We start from the raw sequence: 27,586 nt of genomic DNA, 5'->3' as shown, positions 1-27,586 counted from the left end.
AAACAGCATTACATCATTCTTAAAATGTATGCAAATTATCCCATTTTAAACATCTTCAACTATATTATTTTTAATTATAGCCAGAACCGTAATAAAATGCACTAATCTGCATAAGTAATGTTTCTGAGATGTCTTGGATCCACAGCTGGTGCACTTGTCTCCCTGCTTTGAAGCTGCTTATGCCTCATTCTCTCAGGAATCGTAATTTAAATCAGCCAGAGTGGCGTACCGCAAAAAAAAAAAAAAAAAATCTGTGCCAAATCAACGCCATTCCATATTGGATCCACTGTGGTTATGTTCTGAAACAACAAAAAAACTCAACAGCCATCTAAAATTGCTGTAATGTAAAAAACACATTTCCTAAAAAGTATTATGTTTCTTTTATGGTATCACATTCCACAATGCGCCTAAAAATGAATAAAATAAATAAAATGATAAATAATGTAACCCTATAGTGAGCTTTTTTTGAGTGTTTCGGCTCTCGTGATGTCACTTCCAGAAGAGCCTGAAAGGCCATTCTCTTTAGTGTTTGCCTTGTGTACCTGATGTTCATCTTTTCACTGCCCGCATTTTTGATAGAAAAAATAACACAGGTTGGCATTGAAAGTGGTTGATTATCAAAAACAAAGGATACTTAATCGACGATTCTTAAGGTGTAACTAAGAAGTCAACAAAGGGAACAACGAGGTGAGGTTTTTTTGGGGGGCGTCTTAACGGTGCCCGGTTAAAATGCTAAAGCTAGCCAGCTGGCTTTAGCATTTTAACCGGTTGGAATTAGACCCAATGGCATTGTTATTCACTTATAATCGTTGAATATAGAAATGACAGGAAATGCAGCATTTAGTTTTGAAAGTACGTCATTTGTATACATTTGCTGCAGTGGTATTTAAATTATTTTTTCGTATTTACAGATCGTTTTCTGTCTGCTGTGTGTAGTTTCTCAGCTAGTTAGCTCTTGTCCTCTGATAACGGCCCAGTTTTAGTAACAATCTGCTCATATTCTGCTGACATGGCTAATTAGATTCTGCACAAAGGCAGTGAACGCCTGTAATTTTTACATTACAGCACACATTGCTTCTGGAGATCACCTGCACCGCGCCTGCTGTTCATGTTTTCTGCGTGTACCTTCTGCAACCACAGCTGATAAATCAAGGCTAGTGTTTCCTAGTGATTGGCTGGTCACACCTGACGTGGCCAATAAGTCGGGTCTGACTTAGCAGCAGGGCTAGTTGACACTGCGAGATCAAGGGTCCATTGATACTTGTCACCCAGATATGGTTAATTTGATTCATTGAATGCAGGTGAGTTTTTCATTTGAGAAAATCAGACAGTCTTCTGAGGCGGTTGCACAGGTCTGTGGTTATTGAATGGGGTACATACAGCTATCCCAGAGGTCTCAAACGGATTCCAGAAAGGGCCAAGAGGGAGCAGGTTTTCTTTGCAACCACCCACTCCTTCAAGTGTTTCACTGATTAACTGATTCCATTTGCTCAAAATGATGTTAATCAGTGAAATCACCTGCTGGAGTGGGTGGGTGCAAAGAAAACCTGCACCCTCTTGGCCCTTTCTGGAAATACACTCAACAAAAATATAAACGCAACACTTTTGGTTTTGCTCCCATTTTGTATGAGATGAACTCAAAGATCTAAAACTTTTTCCACATACACAATATCACCATTTCCCTCAAATATTGTTCACAAACCAGTCTAAATCTGTGATAGTGAGCACTTCTCCTTTGCTGAGATAATCCATCCCACCTCACAGGTGTGCCATATCAAGATGCTGATTAGACACCATGATTAGTGCATAGGTGTGCCTTAGACCAGTGATTTTCAACCTTTTTTGAGCCGCGGCACCCTTTTTATATTTACAAAATCCTGCGGCACACCACTGTCATGTGTCACGTGTCACGCACCACTAACTCTACTGTCTCTACACGGTGCGTTAGCACATTAGCAACACGTGCGGTACAGATATGACGTAACATAGTATACTATAGTCATGGAGCTGTATATAAGAACTAGAGAGCGCAGTCCCAATGCTGCACATTAAACGAAAACGTCCCTTCATGGACAGCGACATGACGTCTCCTAACCGGGCAAAATATTGATGAAGTACTCGGATGTTAATGCATTTTCAATGGAGATTCGCGACTGAACACACTCAGAAAAATGCTCGCAAAATACGTGTTAAAATGCCATTTTGTCCTGGATATCGAGCCAGTAAAATTAAATTACATTAAATTATGTCAGGAAAGTATTAAACTTACTCTGACACCCACACATTCACAAATATTAGTGTTGAAAGTTACACGGATCTGCGCTGTTAAGCTGCGCTGCTCGGCTGAGCTGCTGCTGTTCAACGCAGCGCGGCTCCTAAAACCATCACAATACATTTATATATATTATATTTTTACACAATTATCCTTTATTGACCGAGTTTCATTCATGAAGTCAGCGGTGTGTGTACACATCTCTGTGTGTGTGGCAGCACAGCGCGGGTCATTAATCTCATTATTTTAAGGTGCAAAAAAAAAAAAACTCCCCAGTCTTGTCGAACAAGTTTTAGTCACTAACGACAAGAATTTTAACTAGGCATTGGTCTAGCAGTGGAAAATATCAACTAGACATAAGTGAAATTAATGATCCGTGTCATCGGGTGACACAGGTACGGCAGGAGACATACAGCTGTTTATCATCCAAATATCACGGACAAAGTGACAACAATAACCAAAACCACTTACTTATGGAAGGAAATATTGTCTCCCTTGTTCTTCCATTTGTGACTTTGCCAACATGCGCAGCTTTCCAGCAAATTCCACCTGTTTCTTGACGAGACTAAGTGAACTTCTACGCACACAAATCACTAACTTGCCCGAATTAAAATGGCGATCACGCCTCCTTGTCGGCACACGGCTCAGCGCTACTGCGCGCCTTGCTGCCATCTACTGGAATAAAAGAGCATTACACCATCTGCCACACTATTACAGCACATACACCCGATAATATTTGATAATTGCCCACGGCACCCCTGACAATTGATCACGGCACCCTAGGGTGCCGCGGCACCCCGGTTGCGAATCACTGCCTTAGACTGTCCACAATAAAAGGCCACTCTGAAAGGTGCAGTTTTGTTTTATGGGGGGGGGATACCAGTCAGTATCTGGTGTGACCACCATTTGCCTCATGCAGTGCAACACATCTCCTTCGCATAGAGTTGATCAGGTTGTCAATTGTGGCCTGTGGAATGTTGGTCCACTCCTCTTCAATGGCTGTGCAAAGTTGCTGGATATTGGCAGGAACTGGTACACGCTGTCGCATACGCCGGTCCAGAGCATCCTAAACATGCTCAATGGGTGACATGTCCGGTGAGTATGCCGGCCATGCAAGAACTGGGACATTTTCAGCTTCCAAGAATTGTGTACAGATCCTTGCAACATGGGGCCGTGCATTATCCTGCTGCAACATGAGGTGATGTTCTTGGATGTATGGCACAACATTGGGCCTCAGGATCTCGTCACGGTATCTCTGTCCATTCAAAATGCCATCAATAAAATGCACCTGTGTTCTTCGTCCATAACAGACGCCTGCCCATACCATAACCCCACCGCCACCATGGGCCACTTGATCTACAACATTGACATCAGAAAACCGCTCACCCACACAATGCCACACACGCTGTCTGCCATTTGCCCTGAACAGTGTGAACTGGGATTCCCTGAAAACTCCCTTCTGTCTGATCATTTCTTAATAACATTTACATTTACTCTGATGGACTACCCAGCAGTGGGGAATAAGTTTCATTACACTAGAAGTCTTTCAGAAAGCGCTGTAACTAGGTTTAAGGATATGATTCCTTCTTTATGTTCTCTAATGCCATATACCAACACAGTGCAGAGTAGCTACCTAAACTCTATAAGGGAGATAGAGTATCTCGTCAATAGTTTTACATCCTCATTGAAGACAACTTTGGATGCTGTAGCTCCTCTGAAAAAGCTTTAAATCAGAAGTGTCTGACTCCGTGGTATAACTCACAAACTCGTAGCTTAAAGCAGATAACCCGTAAGTTGGAGAGGAAATGGCGTCTCACTAATTTAGAAGATCTTCACTTAGCCTGGAAAAAGAGTCTGTTGCTCTATAAAAAAGCCCTCCGTAAGCTAGGACATCTTTCTACTCATCACTAATTGAAGAAAATAAGAACAACCCCAGGTTTCTTTTCAGCACTGTAGCCAGGCTGACAAAGAGTCAGAGCTCTATTGAGCTGAGTATTCCATTAACTTTAACTAGTAATGACTTCATGACTTTCTTTGCTAACAAAATTTTAACTATTAGAGAAAAAATTACTCATAACCATCCCAAAGACGTATCGTTATCTTTGGCTGCTTTCAGTGATGCCGGTATTTGGTTAGACTCTTTCTCTCCGATTGTTCTGTCTGAGTTATTTTCATTAGTTACTTCATCCAAACCATCAACATGTCTATTAGACCCCATTCCTACCAGGCTGCTCAAGGAAGCCCTACCATTATTTAATGCTTCGGTCTTAAATATGATCAATCTATCTTTGTTAGTTGGCTATGTACCACAGGCTTTTAAGGTGGCAGTAATTAAACCATTACTTAAAAAGCCATCACTTGACCCAGCTATCTTAGCTAATTATAGGCCAATCTCCAACCTTCCTTTTCTCTCAAAAATTCTTGAAAGGGTAGTTGTAAAACAGCTAACTGATCATCTGCAGAGGAATGGTCTATTTGAAGAGTTTCAGTCAGGTTTTAGAATTCATCATAGTACAGAAACAGCATTAGTGAAGGTTACAAATGATCTTCTTATGGCCTCGGACAGTGGACTCATCTCTGTGCTTGTTCTGTTAGACCTCAGTGCTGCTTTTGATACTGTTGACCATAAAATTTATTACAGAGATTAGAGCATGCCATAGGTATTAAAGGCACTGCGCTGCGGTGGTTTGAATCATATTTGTCTAATAGATTACAATTTGTTCATGTAAATGGGGAATCTTCTTCACAGACTAAAGTTAATAATGGAGTTCCACAAGGTTCTGTGCTAGGACCAATTTTATTCACTTTATACATGCTTCCCTTAGGCAGTATTATTAGACGGTATTGCTTAAATTTTCATTGTTACGCAGATGATACCCAGCTTTATCTATCCATGAAGCCAGAGGACACACACCAATTAGCTAAACTGCAGGATTGTCTTACAGACATAAAGACATGGATGACCTCTAATTTCCTGCTTTTAAACTCAGATAAAACTGAAGTTATTGTACTTGGCCCCACAAATCTTAGAAACATGGTGTCTAACCAGATCCTTACTCTGGATGGCATTACCCTGACCTCTAGTAATACTGTGAGAAATCTTGGAGTCATTTTTGATCAGGATATGTCATTCAAAGCGCATATTAAACAAATATGTAGGACTGCTTTTTTGCATTTACGCAACATCTCTAAAATCAGAAAGGTCTTGTCTCAGAGTGATGCTGAAAAACTAATTCATGCATTTATTTCCTCTAGGCTGGACTATTGTAATTCATTATTATCAGGTTGTCCTAAAAGTTCCCTAAAAAGCCTTAAGTTAATTCAAAATGCTGCAGCTAGAGTACTGACGGGGACTAGAAGGAGAGAGCATATCTCACCCATATTGGCCTCTCTTCATTGGCTTCCTGTTAATTCTAGAATAGAATTTAAAATTCTTCTTCTTACTTATAAGGTTTTGAATAATCAGGTCCCATCTTATCTTAGGGACCTCGTAGTACCATATCACCCAATAGAGCGCTTCGCTCTCAGACTGCAGGCTTACTTGTAGTTCCTAGGGTTTGTAAGAGTAGAATGGGAGGCAGAGCCTTCAGCTTTCAGGCTCCTCTCCTGTGGAACCAGCTCCCAATTCAGATCAGGGAGACAGACACCCTCTCTACTTTTAAGATTAGGCTTAAAACTTTCCTTTTGCTAAAGCTTATAGTTAGGGCTGGATCAGGTGACCCTGAACCATCCCTTAGTTATGCTGCTATAGACGTAGACTGCTGGGGGTTCCCATGATGCACTGTGTCTTTCTCTTTTTGCTCTGTATGCACCACTCTGCATTTAATCATTAGTGATCGATCTCTGCTCCCCTCCACAGCATGTCTTTTTCCTGGTTCTCTCCCTCAGCCCCAACCAGTCCCAGCAGAAGACTGCCCCTCCCTGAGCCTGGTTCTGCTGGAGGTTTCTTCCTGTTAAAAGGGAGTTTTTCCTTCCCACTGTAGCCAAGTGCTTGCTCACAGGGGGTCGTTTTGACCGTTGGGGTTTTACATAATTATTGTATGGCCTTGCCTTTCAATATAAAGCGCCTTGGGGCAACTGTTTGTTGTGATTTGGCGCTATATAAAAAAAATTGATTGATTGATTGATTGATTGATCCATGAAGAACACCTCTCCAATGTGCCAAACGCCAGCGAATGTGAGCATTTGCCCACTCAAGTCGGTTACGACGATGAACTGGAGTCGGGTCGAGACCCCAATGAGGACGACGAGCATGCAGATGAACTTCCCTGAGACGGTTTCTGACAGTTTGTGCAGAAATTCTTTGGTTATGCAAACTGATTGTTTCAGCAGCTGTCCGAGTGGCTGGTCTCAGACGCTCTTGGAGGTGAACATGCTGGATGTGGAGGTCCTGGGCTGGTGTAATTACACGTATGGTTATACGTGGTCTGCGGTTGTGAGGCTGGTTGGATGTACTGCCAAATTCTCTGAAACACCTTTGGAGACAGCTTATGGTAGAGAAATGAACATTCAATACACGAGCAACAGCTCTGGTTGACATTCCTGCTGTCAGCATGCTAATTGCACGCTCCCTCAAATCTTGCGACATCTGTGGCATTGTGCTGTGATAAAACTGCACCTTTCAGAGTGGCCTTTTATTGTGGGCAGTCTAAGGCACACCTGTGCACTAATCATGGTGTCTAATCAGCATCTTGATATGGCCCACCTGTGAGGTGGGATGGATTATCTCAGCAAAGGAGAAGTGCTCACTATCACAGATTTAGACTGGTTTGTGAACAATCTTTGAGGGAAATGGTGATATTGTGTATGTGAAAAGTTTTAGATCTTTGAGTTCATCTCATACAAAATGGGAGCAAAACCAAAAGTATTGCGTTTATATTTCTGTTGAGTGTAGTTTAAAACCTCTGATCCTTAAAACCATGGTCAACAGGTAGGTGGTGACATAATGGTTTGCACGTTGGACTGGGATGCCAGCGTTCGCTTCTCGATTGCAACCAAGCTCCCAACTGGCACCTTGAACAGATGTGTTGGGGAAGAATGAGAGATATGTGCCGTAGGCCCTTCTGGAAGTAAGCTGCTGATAAAGTGGTTACCCACGTTAAAAGTAACGAAATAAGTAACTGTGGGCATGAGGCCCTGGTACGTAAGCTGGAAAAGACTGCTAAAAAGATAGCTAACTTTAGAAACCACTTAAGATTTAACCTGAGATGCAAACAAAACAGTGTTATTCCCGAATGCATGAGGCAAAAGGCACTAGAAGCAGGTCACACAGCAGAAAAGATCCAGCACAGTTACCTTAGGAGTATTTTGGGTCTTAGAATTAGAAGGCTTCATTTTAAAATATTAGACCTCCAAAATAATCTGGATAGTCTGCACAAAATGTTAGAAACCTTAGTGGGGGAAGAGGCCCATAATAAGATCACAAAGTTCATAGTTAAAATTCAAATGGCTGAGCATTTAAAAAGTAAGGAGCGGCAAATCGGGAAGTTTCACAACCTTTTAGTGCAGAAAAGGTGTACTTTCAGTGGGAGTATTTTTAAAGATACACCCAGACAAATTAGTGACAACAGGGAAAATTGGGTAAAGAATCTCTCCAACAGGGTTCTTACACAGACAGAAAAGGATGTGCTCGCTAAAGGACTAAATTTCTCAGTGACCCCTAAACATATTCCGACAGTAGATTACATCACTGCAGTAGAGTCAGCCATTAAACATAACAGTTTGTCAGTCACAAGCTGGGGACCTCCGACTAAGAGTCACAGCAGTGCTGAACAGTGCTAAGCCTCCTCAGTCCAACATCACAGGAGAAGAACGGAAAGCTTTGTCAGCACTGCAAAAGGACCAAAGCATCCTTATCCTGCCAGCGGATAAAGGCAGCTGCATGGTGGTCCTGAACACATCGGACTACGAGGCCAAGATCAACAACTTGCTCAGTGACTCTAACACATACGAACGTCTGAAGAGAGACCCCACGAGCAGCTATAAGAAGAAAATCATTAGCTACCTCCAAAACCTGGAGAAAGAGGGACTCATCGACAGGCAGACATACTACAGACTGTACCCTGGGGACGCCACTCCGTGCATCTATGGACTGCCCAAAATCCACAAACAGGATGTGCCACTCAGGCCTATTGTATGTAGCACAGATTCCATCACGTACAATTTGGCCAAGTACCTCAAGTGGATTTTGGCTCCTCTAGTGAGTAACTCAGACCACCATGTGGAGAACACGCAAGATTTTGTGAACAAGATCAAGGACCTACAGCTGGAGGCAGATGAAACTATGGTGTCATTTGATGTGACATCGTTGTTCACCTGCATCCCCACTGCTGAGGCCGTCTCAGCTGTGAGGCAGAGACTGCTGGAGGATGTCTCTACTTGAAAGGACCAAACTCACACCAGACCACATCTGCCAACTCTTGGAGATCTGTCTCAACACCACGTATTTCCTGTTTAGGGGGAATTACTACACACACGGGTCAAAATCAAGCAACAGCAAGTTGAGGACTTTACAGAACACATCAACTCGGTGGACGCCAATATCAAGTTCACACGTGAGGATGCCAGAAACAACCATTTAGCCTTCCTGGACTGTGATGTTACGATTGAAGAGAATAGGCAGCTCCAGACAGGGGTTTACAGAAAACCAACTCACACTGACCAATATCTGCTCTTCGGCTCAAACCACCCCCTTGAACACAAGCTCGGGGTGATCAGGACGCTTCAACACAGAGCCCTACAGGTGCCCACAACTGCAGAAGGAAGGGCTAAAGAACAACAACGTGTCCGGAAAGCCCTCACAGTATGTGGGTACCCATGATGGTCCCTGGACAAAGTGCAGAAGTCCCAGAGAACAAAGAGACCAGATAGACAGGAGATGGAAACAAGAAGAGTGTCTCTCCCTTATTTAGCAAGAGTAGGGGAAAAACTACAGAGGATCTTCAGACAGCACAAAATCCCAGTTTACTTTAAACCGGTTAACACCTTGAGACAGAAATTAGTTCACCCTAAGGACATGATCCGTAGTTACAAACAGAGCAATGTAGTGTATTCTATCAGATGTCAGGAAAACTGTAACGAACACTACATAGGTGAAACGAAGCAACCTCTACACAAAAGGCTATACCAGCACCGCAGAGAGGGCGCCAGTGGACTTCAGTCTGCGGTTCACCTCCACCTTAAAGACACTAACCACACGTTTGAGGACAAGGAAGTTAAAATATTAGCCAGAGAGAAGAAATGGTTTGAGAGAGGGGTCAAGGAGGCATTCTTTGTGAAATGTCTGAAACCCAGCCTTAACCGGGGAGGGGGTCTGAGACACACTTTATCCCCTGTTTACAATGGGGTACTCAGGTCAAAGGAGTTTCAGTCTTTTGTTCATGGTAATGAGTCATTCACGTCATCAAGGGAGCCATCAGAAAGGCATCCATCCCATCATTAGAGGGACAGCTGTCCTGCCATTAGGTGTGCTAACTACAGCACAATAGTTGCTAATTAGAGCTATTGTTTAGTCACTAGCCTATAGCAGTCTGCCTTTCAGTAGGAGGGGTCTGGTTAGGTTTAAAACTCCAGCTTTTGTTGGCTTCTGTTTTATTCTTCTCTACAAGAGTCAGACAGAAGTCAGACTTCCAGAGCAAGAATTTTAGCTGAGGAAGCTTCTGCGATTTGAAGTGAAACGTCCTCACGTCAAGCAACCCAGTCCAGTCGAAGATTCAAGCTTCTCTACTAAATGAAGTATTCACATTTAACAAGTTGAGATTACAGAAGTTAGATATTTAATAAAAAAGTGTAATAGTCAAGTCAATGTAATTATGACATGCAGTTGATGCAGGATTCTGTTTAATTTATATCGCACCAAATCACGTGTCACCCCAAGGTGCCTCATAGTGGTAAGGTCAAACCTTACCAAACCCTCTGAGCATACGTATGGGTAACAGTGGTAAGGAAAAAACTCCCCCAGGTATTTTTTGAGGAAGAAACTTCATGCAGACCAGACTCAGAGGGGTGACCCACTGCTTAGGCAATACTAACAGTATGATAAAGGGAGATGAAATGAAGTGGCAAACAACCAAAAAAGAAAGTCCATGTCATAAAAAGTCTATTCAGTTCTTTGTTTCCTATAATCCCTCTGGTGGCCCCTCTGTGCTTCCTAGAATGCACCGTGGCACGAGCCGAGTTCCGGTGGCTCACAGCGCATGTAAACGATGGCTAGCGAGGATGTGGATGCCGTTGATCCAGTGAGTTCATGGGCGATTATGATGACACGTTCTCCCAAGTTGAGAGGGTTATCTAGAGGAGGTGTAGCCCCTGTGATGGACTTCTGCCATGCCCCGATGTTGTCTTGTTGTCCATACTTCAGGAGGTTTGTTTACATTGTGCCCTTAACTGGAACTCTGCTGAAACTGTCCTCTCGCGTGAGTCACGGACCATGAGATGGTGTGAGAGTCACAACTGTGAAACAGCGACTAGGACATGATCTTGTTATTTTCGTAATGGGGACAGATAAAAAATCATTGACAAAAGAATCAACCATATTTTTTGCTGTGTAGAAATGGACACTTATACATCTGTGTTCTAACTTTCTAGGCAGAGCTTTTACCATTCAGCCGTCTTGGTGAACACTTCCTTTCATCGCAGCTTCTGAAAACTTCTTGACTTCAGCCTACTACTGATTGAAGACCAGTAAGAATGTCCCAGCTCCAATTTCAGTGTCCAGGTAGCTCCATGCCTGCTGCTTCTGCCCCTCTTCAGCTGGGACAGCCGCAGCCTGGCTGTAGCATCCCTTGTGCCTCAGGCACCCTCCCCTCAGAGAGCGCCAGTCAGCCCATCAGGAACTCTGCTCTCCCCGCGGGCTCAGTCACTCCCTACAGCACCACCACAGGTTTGTTCATTTTCTTTTTTCTTGAGAAAAGTTTTTATATATATATATATATATATATATATATATATATGTGTGTGTGTGTATAAAATCTGTCAGTCATATACAGGGTGGGCCAATAAAATGTTACCACTTTTTGATCGTACACAAGTTTTTGAAATGAGAACTTATTTGAAAATTTTATTTACAGACTTGCAACAGAAGCATCAAATTAACATTTGATACCAAAGTTTTCCCACTTTGTCTCTTGTTTTCTGCACAGTTCAATAATTGATGACATGTTCGATCCATGCTCCTCTTCTTTGGATTACAGCTGGAACATGCACATTGAAGTTTGTGATGACATTGTCACACATCTCGAGGGATTCTCCAAATTTCTTTTTCATTTTCAGGAATTGATATTCCTAAAAATGAAAAAGAAATCCTTATCTTGGAAATTGTACAAAATAAAAAAAAAGTGGTAACATTTTATTGGCCCATCCTGTATTTTAAACCAACACTTGATATTAACTGTCTCTGGAGGACCTCTTTTGTTGTTGTGGTGATAATCATTGAAAATGCAATGCAATCTGTGCTTTCCAAGCTGATAATGCAGTATTTGCTTTAATTTTTTTTTGTAGTAGTATCTAACATGGCAAACCCTAAAGAGAAGACCCCCATGTGTTTGGTGAATGAGTTAGCCCGTTTCAACAAGATCCAACCTGAGTATAAGCTGCTTTCTGAGCAAGGACCAGCTCACTCCAAGGTACTTTAACAAATGCCAACATCACCTTTGAAAAATAACAGGAGTCTTTATGGGCACAGTTAGATATCTTTGTATTAGGCTGTGGAACTGAAGGTGACTAGGCCTGCAGAAAGCTAACCTCAAGGAAGCCTTGAGATGGAATAGGAGCCACTTTTAGTTATTACACTAAAGCTACATTATTGTTTGTGTAATCAACTGCAGCTTTTCATCGTGGTTAATGACTAAACCATTTTCAACAGAGATATGCCTAAGACAGCTGTATTGAAACAGGATTTTCCAACCAGGTCGTTAGAACCAGCTTACATTTAATGAGACTGCTGTACTGATTTGTAAAAAATGAAGTGGAATTGTGCAATTTGACATGTTGTTGGACATTTTTTATAACTGTCTGATTGTATCAAACTTTTTGTAATTCGTTTTGCTCAGTTATACAGGTTGGGGGAAAATATCCAATGGCATTTTTCCCCACACAAGAATTGTGATTTTTAAGTTATTACAATAATAACTAAAGTCCAGGTTTATATTACTGGTCTCAATTCAGTTTTTTTTTTGTTTGTTTTTTTTTTAGGATTACATTTGACTTCCTCAGTACCATATTGGTCTTCATTTCTGCCTCATCAATTGTCAGTTATTTTAAAGCTTCTAGTTAATATACATAATTCACAATCCAGGCTTATATCTTCTTCTGAAATGATCTCTTTCCAGTTATGAGTGAACCAGTTGTGGTTCCTGTTATTCCCAAAAAAACATCTTGCATACATACGTGTATCATTTTCTGTCAGATTTTCTCAGTGAGGCTCACACTGGGAGATCAGCACTGGGAGGCAGAGGGGACCAGCATCAAGAAAGCTCAGCATTCCGCTGCTGCATCTGCTCTTGCTGAGACGACACTTCCCAAACCCACTCTGAGGACACCCCGTAACACAGGCAAGAATGCAGGTGGGCCAGTCCCACTGGTTCCATCACAGCCATCATATGCTCATTTGGAGAAAATATTTTATGCTTGTCTGTACCTTCTTAACTATTTATTTGTGGGTGTTGTTTGTATGTATTTAGATTGCATGACGCATACTATGGAGTTGAATGCATTGTGTGTGAAACTTGGTAAAAAGCCTATTTATAAACCCATTGACCAATACCTGGGGATGAGACCTCCAAACTTCAACTACAATGTCCGGGCTCCAGGGGTTTTCCAACGCTCTATGCATCAGTGAGTTTCCCTTAGTTGGAAATCTTTTGAAAGAATATTGAGATGAAATTTAGAAGTACTTTAGTGTAATTAATGTAAGATGGACAAATTCTTACATTTAGCATCATTAACCTTGTTTCCAGTTATTACTACCCATTTCCTCCAGTGGGACCAATGTTTTACCACATGGAGCTTTCCATCGGAGGCCAGCAGTTTATTGGGAAGGGACGCACCCGACAGTTGGCCAAACACGATGCAGCTTCCAAGGCCCTGAAAGTGCTTCAGAAAGAGCCAATTTTACAGCAGTTGCCAGTGGTAAGACAAAGTATATGTCCAGCATAGAATAAGGCCCTGTGTCCATTATCCCAGTGGTTTCAGCATTTTCAGTAAGGGGAGGAGACCTGCATGTGGGATAAAAATCTTACAGCGATGTTATAATGTATAGTGATTTTAAGAAGTACTCATCCTCAGCAAGAACCAAGCTTCTGTCCAATCTGCTGTCATAGGTGACTTTTGTGCATGTGGGTTATGTTTTCCTGCTGATGTGATAGATTTTGAATAGCAAATCAGCAAAAATAATCCTCTCCTCCAATTTGCCTGAACAGGCCCTGCAATGATGTGGGTGTGTCTTTCTGAGAAATTTAGACATTTACAAATTAAAAGTGCTCTGAGCACCACATTAAAAACAAAAGCTGGCCTGCTTTTTAAAAAAAATGACACTGGTTATCTTTTTTTGTTTGTTTGTTTTTTGATACAGCTGCAGATGATCTGTTCTTGTTTAAGCCCGGGTCACACGTTGCTAGCTGAATGAAGGAAAAGGTCACAAAGCCACAAATTGTTGAGGAAAAAATGGATGAATGAGCTGGCACTTCTCCCATTACCAAAAAGCCTGCGAGTGCAGAGCACATAAAAGACCGAAACTAACAAAAGAGAAAAAAACGACGCAAACAGCGACCTTGGCGCTCTGTAGCTGTGAGAGCTAGTTGTCTTGACAACAGGCCTGTCTTCACTGCAACAACACGTGCGCGCACATGTTGTTGTCTCCAGCTGCAACGTGTGTAAATAGTTAAAGTAGTTGATCAGACATTCTTGTCGCTATTGTTTCTGTATGAAAACATTGCTTTTTGCCCCACACATGGGCGAGTCACGTTCAGCTCGTTGGATCTTTATTTATTGATCTGTTCAGATACCGTCAGTGTTCGTGCAAGACATCGGACTTGGGAGGTTGGGTGACAATCAAACAGAACACTGATGTTACGGGAACTACGCAAACGATGAGGAACCATCAAGACTGAAAGCAAAACGGAATACGGACAAATTGAGGTTGTTGTCAGGATTGGGTCACATTTTTCAACAGTTTGAAAATTCTGACAAAGCGCCTGCTATAGAAACGAAGGTGGACAACGGTTAAATGATGTCTCAAAAAGTCAACTTAAGTCCAGATTTCTTGTTTTGGCTTCGGTGTCCTTCGTTAGTGCCGTGTGACCGAGGCTTAAGAGTAACTGGAGAAAAGACGCTAGTGCCCGGTAGAAAGAGGAAGGAAAAAAGCTATGTCGGACATGAGGCCTAATGCTGCACTTAATGACCTGTGCTGATATTCATCTTTTCTTTATGCATTGTTCTCTTTACAGATGAATGGAGAGCCTGAGGAAGAGAACCTCAACAAATCAGAAATCAGTCAAGTTTTTGAAATCGCGCTTAAACGAAACTTACCTGTGAACTTTGAGGTTTGGGAGGATTTACTTTCTTTTAAGTTTAAAGGAATAAGACCTATACACACAATGGGTATAAATGACAAGAACATAACTTTTTTTTTTTTCCTTTGCTGAATTCAACACAATAAATATTTAAGAAATGTAACATGAATTTGGTGAGTACTTGCATAGTATAACACTGAAAAAGCTCACTACAAAACAAATGAACGGATCATTCAGCATTTGTGGGGGCTTCCCAGACAACCTGTTTGATACAGGTAATCATTTTAACCCTCTTTGTGACAGACGGTTTGAACAGCTGTTACTACCCCTTGATTAGTCCAATTTGTACACTTGAATTTGAACTTGGAACATGCTGGTTTGATCCTAAGACAAAATTGAACATTTTATCTGCCTGTAGTGTGTAAAGGCCTTCAGTCCAGTATCTCAAGACCAGTTTGACAACATGATTGGTGTAGGAGTTTAAAAAAAAAAAAATATATATATATATATTATTATTAAAAAAATTTTTTTAACATAGGTTTTAAAGGAAGAGGGGCCACCCCACATGAAGAGTTTTGTTGTGCGAGTTACTGTTGGAGAGTTCACTGGAGAGGGCGAGGGAAAGAGTAAAAAGATTGCCAAGAAGCTGGCAGCAACAGCGGTACTGGGAGAGTTGAAGAAGTTACCCCACATACCCAGTGTGGAAAAGCCTGTGCCACGCATCAAAAAGAAAACTAAATCTATCATCAAGGTACTATGACTAGTTATTGTGTGACTATGACTGGTTACTGTGTTACTAGTTACTGGACAACATAGTGGACTGAACACATAACACAGATGCCCCGTACATGAAGAGCCAAAGTCGTCTTCACCTGCTGAGGAGCCTAAGGTCCTTTGCTGTGTGCAGGGCATTGCTGAAAACCTTTGACTCTGGTGGCATCAGTTATACATTATGCTGTGGTCTGCTGGGGCTGTGAAAGTTCTGAGAGGGAAAGGAAGAGACTCAGTGGATTAATCAGACAGGCTGGCTCTCTCCTGGAATGTACTTTGGACTTCATAGAGGTGGTGGGTGAGAGGAGGATGTTAGCTAAGCTGACCTCAATTATGGACAACCTTTCTCACCCCTTACATGAGACCGTGGGAGCCTTATGCAGCGCCTTCAGTAATAAATTGGTGCACCCTCAGTGTAAAACAGAATGCCTCAGCAGGTCATTTATTCCAACTGCAGTAGACTGTAAAATGTTTCTAGCACCATCAACTACATATACAGTCACCTTTGGTGCTTGATTACATACACAAGTGTGCAATACTTGTGTGTGCATACTTATACTCGCTATATTCTATTTTTCATGTAATCCATTCACGTCAGTATTTATGCACCCACCAGCAAACATCGCAATGTACTGTAGTCACCTTTCTTTAATGTAAATATTTTCTCTCCTCCTGTACAACTCTTGCTGCTGCAACATGTGATTTTCCCCACTGGGATGAATAAAGTTCATCTTACCTTAGTTGAAATTAGCACAATAGATGACACTCCAGGGTGTGACATATTGGTCACACCCTACTAAAAGTAAATGCTTTCCTTGGTTGCACCAGTGCTCCTCCTGTTAGACAGGTCCATCTATCTGTATGTGTATTTTTGTAGTGTTAACTTTTCCTTCTTTACCTGCAATCTGTGAATACTTGACCTCTAATCTGCCTGATTGGCTCTGACCATGATTTTTTGTTGTTTAAATTCACCAACATCATGAATACAGATAGAAGGATCAGATGAAACTGCACCCTGTACCCCTTCTTTACTGATGTCACAACCTTTGAACACACCAGTAATTCAAAATGAATTGAACTGCTTGTTTTTGTTGGCTATTACACCTGTGATCCACCATCTATCTCACTTGTCTCCAGTAAAATGCCTAATCCTGATGCATTGTCTTCTGTGGAGATGACCTGATTCAATTGAAAATATTTGTCCAGTTTCTGTAGCTTCAGACTAATACAACCACCATTATGTCATTTAATTTAAAAGAATGTGGCTGGAAGTAATGCTTTTGTTGTCCGAGCATTGGCGTTCAAATTGGAATACTAAGCCATAATGTCAGCAAGAAACACACTGTGCACAGGGTGGACAACAGAGCGGCCCCCCACCCCACCATAGCTTTTTCAGTAGTAGACAGGACTCAACTTGAAGGAGTGAAATTTAACAGTGGTTTTATGTCAGTTAGGTAGGTCAGTGGGATAACTGGGATACAGACACATAGACCTGGGTTTGGTGGTAGTCATGCTACCCATCTGGGTCCTGGAGAAAGCACTTAATGAAAGTACATTGTCCCTGTAGTGTACACTGATTTGTAGGGGGGCCATTCAGTTGGTGACACTGGATTAGGTCATTTTCATCCCGTTTTTTTGGATCATGGGCAATCACGGTAGAATGGCGCCCTGTGGAATAAGGGTGTAAAAGATGATTTGTAGACACTCATCCTGTTCAGTTTTCAAACTTTCTGAGTGCCCCTTAATTACATGCTGGTGAGCCTAATTGAAAAACTTAGGCATCCCAGTGCAACCACTGTAAAATGTTAGTCTGAAGTCGTCAGGGAAATGTATAATGGTTGCAGTATGTAATATTTAACCTGTCGCTCCACCAGCTGCAGACCAGCCCAGAATATGGCCAGGGTATGAATCCCATCAGCCGCCTGGCTCAGATCCAGCAGGCAAAGAAGGAGAAAGAACCAGAATACAGCATTGTGACAGAAAGAGGTGTACCGCGACGCAGGGAATTTGTTATGCAGGTGACGACAGCAGTACAGTCTCGATAACATGCTTTCAGTGTGTGTTTTTCTTCTAATCAATTCTACTGTTTTGTGGAAAAGGTGACTGTGTGTGGCCAGTCTGCAGAGGGAATGGGACCCAGTAAGAAGGTGGCCAAGAGGAATGCAGCAGAGAAAATGCTGGAGATCTTGGGATATAAAGTGCCTCAGCCTCAACCCCCTAAACCGGCACTCAAATCTGATGAAAAGGCATTTTTTACTGCCATGTGTTGTAAACATTTAAACACATTTATCTGTCCTGAACTTGCGCATTATCTGTGGTGTTTTTGTAATATTTAGACACCAGTGAAAAAACCTGGTGATGGACGCAAGGTGACCTTCTTTGAACCTGGATCTGCAGAGGATGCAGCAGTGGGTGAGTGACAAAGCACTTGATTTCCACTAGATTCCAAAACGTTTTACTGGACATACTGAAGCATTTAACACTTCCATCAAAGGCATTATGTGATGAGCAGTCATTGTCCTCCCCCCTTTAACACAATTATCTCCATGAAATTTGTTGGATTTCTCACTTGGGATCTAGTTCATGGGTTAAAGTTCTCCGTCACCACGACGGATTTCTGTCATTCGGAAAATTTAACCACACATACGCGCGCACGTTGTCGTGTGTTTTGGGGACGAAATATAATACTCTCACTGTCAAAGCAACATCCCATTCTGCACTAATCAAAGTAGCAGCAATGTCAGCTGCTGGCTGGCTGGCGCTGCACCGCGGAGGAAGGGGCCGTATGAATTTTCACTCCTCTCCGCTCTTACTGCTTGCCATGGTCCTTCTCCTCCCTGTCTTCATGGGAACATTGGCAGACCTTCCCCAAGTAGAGCAGGTGACCCTTTTTACTGTTGTTTTGGCAACGCTGAATCTGAATAAAACTATTACGCCAAGTCGACGTGATGTCATTGTTTGATAATTGCCATGGACATTCGGAACCCAGCCAAAAGAGCAGCAGGAGCGAGTCCAGTGGGGAGCGAGGTTTTTATCAGTCGGACCTGCGGCCCGAAGGACCGACACCCAGCTGGTAACAGGCGGTGGCAGCAGCAGAGAACGAGTCACTTGGAAAAAAAAAGCGCTTAATCAGTGAAGTTTCACAAAAACCACACATGTAGGATATATATATATATTTTTTTTCTTTTCCTTTTTTGAAGAGTTTCAGTCAGGTTTTAGAATTCATCATAGTACAGAAACAGCATTAGTGAAGGTTACAAATGATCTTCTTATGGCCTCAGACAGTGGACTCATCTCTGTGCTTGTTCTGTTAGACCTCAGTGCTGCTTTTGATACTGTTGACCATAAAATTTTATTACAGAGATTAGAGCATGCCATAGGTATTAAAGGCACTGCGGTGGTTTGAATCATATTTATCTAATAGATTACAAGTTGTTCATGTAAATGGGGAATCTTCTTCACAGACTAAGGTTAATTATGGAGTTCCACAAGGTTCTCTGCTAGGACCAATTTTATTCACTTTATACATGCTTCGCTTTATACTGCTTAGGCAGTATTATTAGACGGCATTGCTTAAATTTTCATTGTTACGCAGATGATACCCAGCTTTATCTATCCATGAACCAAGAGGACACACACCAATTAGCTAAACTGCAGGATTGTCTTACAGACATAGACATGGATGACCTCTAATTTCCTGCTTTTAAACTCAGATAAAACTGAAGTTATTGTACTTGGCCCCACAAATCTTAGAAACATGGTGTCTAACCAGATCCTTACTCTGGATGGCATTACCCTGACCTCTAGTAATACTGTGAGAAATCTTGGAGTCATTTTTGATCAGGATATGTCATTCAAAGCGCATATTAAACAAATATGTAGGAGTGCTTTTTTGCATTTACGCAATATCTCTAAAATTAGAAAGGTCTTGTCTCAGAGTGATGCTGAAAAACTAATTCATGCATTTATTTCCTCTAGGCTGGATTGTTGTAATTCATTATTATCAGGTTGTCCTAAAAGTTCCCTGAAAAGCCTTCAGTTAATTCAAAATGCTGCAGCTAGAGTACTAACGGGGACTAGGAGAGAGCATATCTCACCCATATTGGCCTCTCTTCATTGGCTTCCTGTTAATTCTAGAATAGAATTTAAAATTCTTCTTCTTACTTATAAGGTTTTGAATAATCAGGTCCCATCTTATCTTAGGGACCTCATAGTACCATATCACCCCAATAGAGTGCTTCGCTCTCAGACTGCAGGCTTACTTGTAGTTCCTAGCGTTTGTAAGAGTAGAATGGGAGGCAGAGCTTTCAGCTTTCAGGCTCCTCTCCTGTGGAACCAGCTCCCAATTCAGATCAGGGAGACAGACACCCTCTCTACTTTTAAGATTAGGCTTAAAACTTTCCTTTTTGCTAAAGCTTATAGTTAGGGCTGGATCAGGTGACCCTGAACCATCCCTTAGTTATGCTGCTATAGACTTAGACTGCTGGGGGGTCCCATGATGCACTGAGCGTTTCTTTCTCTTTTTGCTCTGTATGCACCACTCTGCATTTAATCATTAGTGATTGATCTCTGCTCTCCTCCGCAGCATGTCTTTTTCCTGGTTCTCTCCCTCAGCCCCAACCAGTCCCAGCAGAAGACTGCCCCTCCCTGAGCCTGGTTCTGCTGGAAGTTTCTTCCTGTTAAAAGGGAGTTTTTCCTTCCCACTGTCGCCAAGTGCTTGCTCACAGGGGGTCGTTTTGACCGTTGGGGTTTTTCTGTAATTATTGTATGGCTTTTGCCTTACAATATAAAGCGCCTTGGGGCAACTGTTTGTTGTGATTTGGCGCTATATAAATAAATTTGATTTGATTTTACACGCGGGGCCGTAACCTCAGCTTGTTGGTAAGCCGTCGTGACACGTAACACCGGCAGCATTTAAAGGAACGAGTCACGTCTCACATAACGTAGGTCATTATTTTAAACTTAAGTTGAACTGGTGAAGTGGCAAATATTAATGATCCAGTATGGATCTGAGAGTTGGCAGCCCCTCGGAAAAGCCATGTTAATAAGGAATGAATAAAAACTCTGGTGGGACACGGTGGGCGAGCTTCACTTCTTGATCACACCAAGAGTCCTGGTTAGTGACTTTAATCCACAAAAAGGTGAATCACGATTGATATCTTTAAATGGCTTTGACGAAGTTTAACTGGAGGTACGCTGCGTTTGTTTTACGAGTGAGAGCACTTTACCGATTAAATGCGAATAAGCTTTTTTGAGTTTCTCAATGCGCATGCAAAATTTGACTTGCTCTTTTACAGGGCACCCCAGACCTGCAGAATCAATGCTGTTTTACTTCACAGTTTGAAGGGACTTTTGTTTCAGAGGCTTCATACCCATTAAAATTCACCAGAATATACAAAATTTGACTTGCTCTTTTAAAAATGTTCTGGGGGAGCATAATCAAGACTACACCCCCGCCCCCACCACCCTTTTATGTACCTTTATGTTCAGGTTTTGCATTCTTTTTATGCTTTTTCTCTCTCTCCTTGGGGGCTATTTAGAATAGATTTGTATACTGTATTTATTGAGGAAAAAAGTGTGTGTGCCCCCACTACGCTGCATGTTAGGGAATTGCTGGCATTGATTTTTGCCAGGAAAAAATTTCAGTCAGATGAAAATTTGATTAACCCATGATCTAGATATACGTAGTTATGTAGAGCTAATTATTTATTTATTTATTTGACATGATAGGTTACCCAAAACATTTTTATCCAAATTCTATGAAACCTGTTAAATAATTAATCTTATTTAGAGGCAGAATCCTTTTAAGGTTCCTCCTGATTGGGAACCATATATTGATTCTGCTTCATTTTCTTTAATTAACAAGATCTTTCAATGCATAGATCAAATTCTTCAAAATGAATATACGAATTTTCATGAACTCAGTCAATTATATGTATCCCATAACAATCAAAGTGAAATTTCATGCAGATATCACTGCATTGCTGTTAAATATAGTTTCAGATATAGATGTTCATGACCTTATTTGACTGTTTCATTATAAGAAATCACAACAGATGTTGTGTGATGTATTGTCAATTGTTGGTAGCATGGCCCAAACAGGGTCACCCCTTTGTTTCTGGTCTGCTTGAGGTTTCTTCCTCAAATCATCAGAGGGAGTTTTTCCTTACCACTGTTGCCTGTGTGCTTGCTCTTGGGGTTGGTAAGGTTAATAGACCTTGTGTGAAGCGCCCCGAGGCATCTCTGTTGTGATTTGGCACTATATAAATGAAATAAATTAAAATTGAATGTGTTTTATAATAATAGCCTGTAGAAAGAATTCCAGCATGGTGTAGTTTTGCAGATGTCTGTATTTCCCAAGTGTACTTGTATTTTTGTATTATTTAAATATAACACAAATATAATGCTAAAATACCCTTGGTCATATGAGCATGTAATCAATGTGTGTAGAAAGAATGTGACCTTTTTATCCCTTACAATAGGTCAAGATTAGCCATCTTTGAACTTGTCCAAGGTCTGTGTCCAAAGAATGCACCCTGTGAATTTGAAGACCCTGGTAGTAATAGGACTGGACTTATGCTGAGCACAGACGGATGCAAAGTCTTCACGATACCCAATGGCCATATTTTGGCCTTGCGTTAAAATGCATTATTTTACCTTTTTTCATCATAAAATGCATTTGGAAAGTAATCTTAATGCAATATGTGTGCTTAATTTCTGAAAGGTTCCAAGGAGGAAGACTTCCGCCTGCCTTACCTCAGCCACCAACAGCTGCCTGCAGGTATCCTACCCATGGTGCCTGAGGTGGCTCAAGCAGTTGGGATTTGCCAGGGATCTCATGCCAAGGACTACAGTCGAGTTACCCCCAATCCAGGCAAGACCACAATCACTGCCATGATCGCCAATGAGCTGCTTTATGCAGGGACTTCCCTAACCGCTGAGACTATCCTAAAAAACAAAAATAACCTGAACCAACTGCCCCATGGACCTCTTACCAGACCTTCAGAGCAGCTTGGCTATCTTGCTTCTGTGCAGAGCCTGCAGGTAAGCAAAAAGTTGTGTACCTTTAATGTGTTACTTTGTTGATATGTAACATGCATTCTAGTTTGATAGAAACATGGCCAATGAACACTGAGAATGTGACTTTCTTGCAGGTGGAATACAAAGATTTTCCAAAGAACAATAAGAATGAGTTTGTATCATTGATTAACTGCTCCTCTCAGCCACCTCTCATCAGTCATGGGATTGGAAAAGATGTAGATTCCTGTCATGATATGGTGAGTCCAGAGAAAGAAGGCATGGCTGCTTTACTTGATGCAACACAGCTTTTTACTTTTCACCACCAAAACTGAGTTTTTAGTTACAGACAGAAAACCAAACTGAAACCAAAAGACAGAGTGACATGCAACACTGTTGAGGACCTGCTGTTAATTTAGTTTCTTGTGTGTGTGGTTTGTCACATATTTAGCTTGTTACCTATACTGTTTACTTGCACAGGCAGCCCTGAATATACTGAAGTTACTGGCAGAGTTGGACCAGCAGTCAAATGAAAGAACAGGAAATGGACCAGTCTCTGGGAAGTGGTAAGTGTATTTGCAAAAAGCCTTTTATAATCCCCCACCACTGAGTGGATAAGAGGGATATTAGAATGGTTTCTGTTCATTGTGTATTAAATTTGCTTGCAGTATTAGAAGTGCATATTTTTGAGCGTTTGGGGCGAGAATTTCTCCTTCCATAAGCTTAGGAGGGAGACTGACAGGTAAGCTAGCAACTGCTGATAACTCATTTAGCTGGATGTGCTTCAGAATATAGCCATACTGTCAGAGTAATGGCAGCTGCACTCTAACCTCAGTAAATAACTTTATTCTAAAAGGGGATCACCACCAGTCAAGCTAATGGTAATAGTGCACATCTCACGCTTTCATACCCCTGTCACACCTTGACTATTTAGCCAGCGTATGCCCACCATATTAAAAAAAACGCTGCCAGATGTATGTCTAATAATTTATAGGCAAGTTTTCTATAAGTAAGGAGCATGATATACATTGTAATATAGTATGTTGACTAAATTTTGGGTGTGCACAATATTTTCAATGCATGCCAATGTATGGCTAATACGTCCCGTATACATGGACCATAAATTATAGGTAAGTTATTCAGTTGTTCACACGCGTTTCTTTTTAGTTACTCATAAGTTGAAATGGGTCCATTTATACTGTCCATTGATTGGCTGAACAACTGACACCAGTTCAGATGTTACACTTACGAACAGTTACAAATATTAAAACCATTCACACACGGAGTAAATATAAAGTCTTAATTTTACCTGTTCGTTTCAGTCGGATTCATCATCAAAGCCTGATGAAAACATCCACATAGAGCATCCTGATTTTTGAAAATGACATCTGAAAATGCTTTAGTTCCTTGTCGTGACTGAAGAGACGTAGTGTTTTTAAAGAAGTCCCTCTGTTTGTCTGCTCCGTGTGTTTCTCAGTCTGAACCAGAGGACGGCAGCGCTTTTTGCCACAAGAAAATTAACTTATTTTAAAAGTTGAAGTCACAGCCCCTCATTCATTCATGTCAGCATTTATCACAGACGTCAGTCAATTCTTCAGCATTCTGCACGTGATGAAAATAAATCTCATGATCCACCAAGACAAAAAAATATAAAATGTTAAACTTGCGACAGCGTACGCATGCTCAATGATGTGACTGTCAATATTTACATGCTCCGCCTACCAAACAAAAGGGTCCTGCCTGCAGTGGAAACGCAAACCAGACGTAACCGTTACTGCCTATATCATACCGATCCGGACCGCTCGGTGGAAACAGGGCTATCGGAATATGGTGGCTTAATCCTCATCGTGTGACATCTCCATAACTTATTCAATGCGTTTTCATACATTGTCATACGCTGGCTAAATCCTCAAGTTGTGACAGGGCACTAAACACAAGGGCGGTCACAGACTCAGAGCTCCAGGAAAATTTAAGAGAAAGTTTAAAAACATACTTCACTTTCTCGTGATATTACATTCCTCCTGGACAGTCAGATAGCATTTTCCATGAACAAAAAAAGCCGTTTTTGTTTGCAGTCTTCTGTTGTAAGTCCCGTTTGCACAGAAACACAGAGGTGTCGAAAGGGCTCTGCCCCTGCCTGATTAGAGTGACGGTCCATGTTTTAAAGACATTTATTACAAACAAAAATAACATAATAATAATTAGAATTAATATATTTTTAATTAAAACATTCAGTCTGTATTACAGAGTGTCCTTGTTTTACTAATACAATTCTAGACTAAGTGGATTTGTTGAGGAAAAAAAATCTAATTTGAAAAAAACAATAATTACAAATGTTAAGAAGGATCTTAATGTTTGTGGATCATATTCTATTTGATAGACTGGAGAATAATTTCGGGATTACTGGGAGTGCCCTTGGATGGTTGACATCATGTTTGACCAGTCGTTCTCACTGTTTTATACAATAACACTACCTCTAACCTTAATGACATGAAATTTGGGGTTCCACAGGGGTCTGTCTTAGTCCCCCTGCTTTTCTCCCTTTATATAGCAGCCCATGGACACATATTGCGGCATTTTGAGATTACCTTTCACTGCTATGCTGATGATACTTAGTTATACCAGCCAGTAATTGCTGGTAATCTCATCCACATAAAATCCTTAGAAGATTGCTTTATATCAGTGAGAAGCTGGATGTCTAGCAACTTCCTACTTTTAAACTCTGAAATGAGACTGAAATGATGGTTCTTGGTCCAGTGAGACATCGGCATCAATTTGACCAACTAACGCTTAGCCTAGGCTCGTATGAAATACATCACACTGACAAAGTGAGGAACCTTGGGGTAACTTTTGATCCTATGTTGTCCTTTGTCCCCTACATTAGACATATTACAAGGACTGCTTTCTTCCACCTGCTAAACATAGCAAAGATTCGTCCCATCCTGTCTGTCTGATGCTGAGACCCTGATTCATGTGTTTGTCTCTTTGGACTACTGTAATGTTCTGTTTTCTGGTTTAACGCAGTCCAGCATTAGGGCTCTCCAATTGGGTCAAAATGCTGCTGCCAGACTTTTGACACAAAGCAGAAAGCTTAACCACATTACACCCATTTTGACATCTCATAACTGGCTTCCTGTCCCTGTGAGATCAGATTTTAAGGTTCTGTGACTAGCCTATAAAATTGTTCACGGACTGGCACCTCCCTACTTAACTGACCTAATTAAACCCTACGTACCGGCCCGGGCTTTGCATTCGCAGGGTACAGGACTATTTTGTGTCCCTAGGGTGAATAAAAAGTCTGCGGGTCACAGAGCTTTCTCTTATTGTGGCTCTGTTCTGTAGAATGATCTTTCTGCATCAATAAAAGTCAGATTTTGTAGACACATTCAAGTCCAGACTTAAGACGCACTTATTTCCCTTTCATTTGGCTAGCATACTGGCATAGTATGTTACTATGCTTTTTACTCTTTTAAATTCATTTAATTAGGAAACAGAGCGTGCTGCGGCCTCAACTTTATCTAAAGTCGGGGTCTTTTAGTGAAGCTTAGGCCTTGTGGCCGGCAATCACCTTAGTATTTCTTCTGTTTTTCTTGTTGCTTAATGCTGACAAATTATACTGTATTTGTTGTCTTTCCTGTTGGCTTTTTTTTTTCCCCTCTCTCTCTGTTTGAGGTGTAGCTCCATCCAAGGATGGGTGTGGTGTCTGTTTCTGCAACCCTCCTGTCCTGTGCACCATCAAAATTTCCTGTATATTCATTTTGGGAATTGTTTTGTAAATTGTGTTGGTAGCATTGCCCATTCAGTGGGTCATTCCTTTGAGCCTGGTCTGCTTGAGGTTTCTTCCTGAAATCATCAGAGGGAGTTTTTCCCCTTACCACTCTCCCCTGTGTGCTTGCTCTTGGGGGGTTGGTAAGGTTAGATCTTACTTGTGTGAAGCACCTTGAGGCAATTTTGTTGTGATTTGGTGCTATATAAATGAAAATAAATTGAAGGAGCTTGGATTAAAGATGAAAAAATGTGATTGATTTGTGACTAATAATGATGAATTGTGAGTTTACTATGGACAGTCATGCAAGTAATTGCTGTTAAAACATAATCGATTGGCATCATTAAAATATATAAATTTTTTTGAAATGTAAGAATGGCCAGCTTGCAGAGCGTGGAAGAACAAATTGTAATGTGTGATTTGAATTTAGATTAAATGAACACTGACCAGCAATATATTGCATTGAGTGAGTCTTTATTTTTTTCCAGGTGCAGCAAGCAGGGTATCGACGGTGATGTGCACCTTAAACCGGCTAACTCAAGCACATTGCCACAGACCCTGGATGGCACTGTGTAGATGATCAGGTTTGGTTGTCTGCAAAAGCACTAGAGAAAACTCAGACACTGTGTTCTTAGTCTGTTTTAGAAGGCTACAGAAAGCTTTGGCCACTGTAGGCTCTAAACATCACTGTTCATATTCATTGTTCAAAAATGTTCACAGTTAAACAAGATTGATCAGAAAAAAGTTCCTTCTCCTTGATGTTGTTTAATTGTATACATTATTTATGCCTTTGTTGCTTTGTAGAAGAAATAGCAGCATCCTAGTCAGTATGACTTTACACGCTGAAAGAAAATTAAGCTACAGATATGAACCCTTTTGTTTCCTGCCTAGAATTTCTGAGTGAGACGTAACTGTTGCTTTTATGCATTTTACTTTTTTTTTTTTTTTTTTTAAATACTTGGTGACGACTCAAACTACATTTTGGACCTCATTTTTGTCTGTGGTGCAGTGGGCGAACCTCTGATTTTCCTAGAGTGCTTTACATCAACAACCACAAGTGAAGTGTTTATCTACATTACCATGTAGGGCTGGGAAGGTTTTGTTACTAAATGTAGCGTATGACATAATGTGATGTTGTCCCTACTGTGTGTGCCAAGGAAGGTTCACTGTTCCCTTTCCCTCCCTTACGTCAGCGTCTTTGCTCCCCATTGTATGCTAGTAAAATGTGTGCTGTCATGCACAGAATGAAGA

The 27,586-nt window shown here is 41.3% G+C and overlaps 1 protein-coding gene across 2 annotated transcripts; it reads left to right on the top strand.

The window, feature by feature from the left end:
* The first annotated feature begins 507 nt into the window (after positions 1–507).
* Positions 508–27,586, top strand: stau1 (staufen double-stranded RNA binding protein 1). Of its 2 annotated transcripts, none has more exons than XM_034166380.1 (15): positions 508–687; positions 10,859–11,153; positions 11,774–11,895; positions 12,678–12,822; positions 12,952–13,105; positions 13,228–13,399; positions 14,716–14,811; positions 15,320–15,532; positions 17,427–17,570; positions 17,652–17,798; positions 17,889–17,964; positions 22,277–22,596; positions 22,707–22,829; positions 23,050–23,129; positions 26,824–27,586. In XM_034166380.1, exons 2-15 carry the CDS (start codon positions 10,961–10,963, stop codon positions 26,909–26,911), a joined length of 2,073 nt encoding a protein of 690 aa, XP_034022271.1. In that variant the 5' UTR covers positions 508–687; positions 10,859–10,960; the 3' UTR covers positions 26,912–27,586. The 2 variants fall into 2 exon arrangements, with proteins under 2 accessions (XP_034022271.1, XP_034022269.1); XM_034166378.1 differs by having other exon boundaries at positions 11,771–11,895.

The sequence above is a fragment of the Thalassophryne amazonica genome, chromosome 3 (assembly GCF_902500255.1).
Source record: "Thalassophryne amazonica chromosome 3, fThaAma1.1, whole genome shotgun sequence".
NCBI lineage: Eukaryota > Metazoa > Chordata > Actinopteri > Batrachoidiformes > Batrachoididae > Thalassophryne > Thalassophryne amazonica.
Note: the sequence above shows the minus strand (reverse complement) of the source record. Positions and strands in the feature narration are given on the sequence as shown.

Excerpts from the sequence above, each read along its gene's own strand:
- stau1 (XM_034166378.1), top strand. The coding sequence starts at position 10,961 with ATGTCCCAGCTCCAATTTCAGTGTCCAGGTAGCTCCATGCCTGCTGCT. Across the intron at positions 13,106-13,227 it reads TTCCAACGCTCTATGCATCA|TTATTACTACCCATTTCCTC; the intron begins GTGAGTTTCCCT and ends CCTTGTTTCCAG. Across the intron at positions 15,533-17,426 it reads AAACTAAATCTATCATCAAG|CTGCAGACCAGCCCAGAATA; the intron begins GTACTATGACTA and ends TCGCTCCACCAG.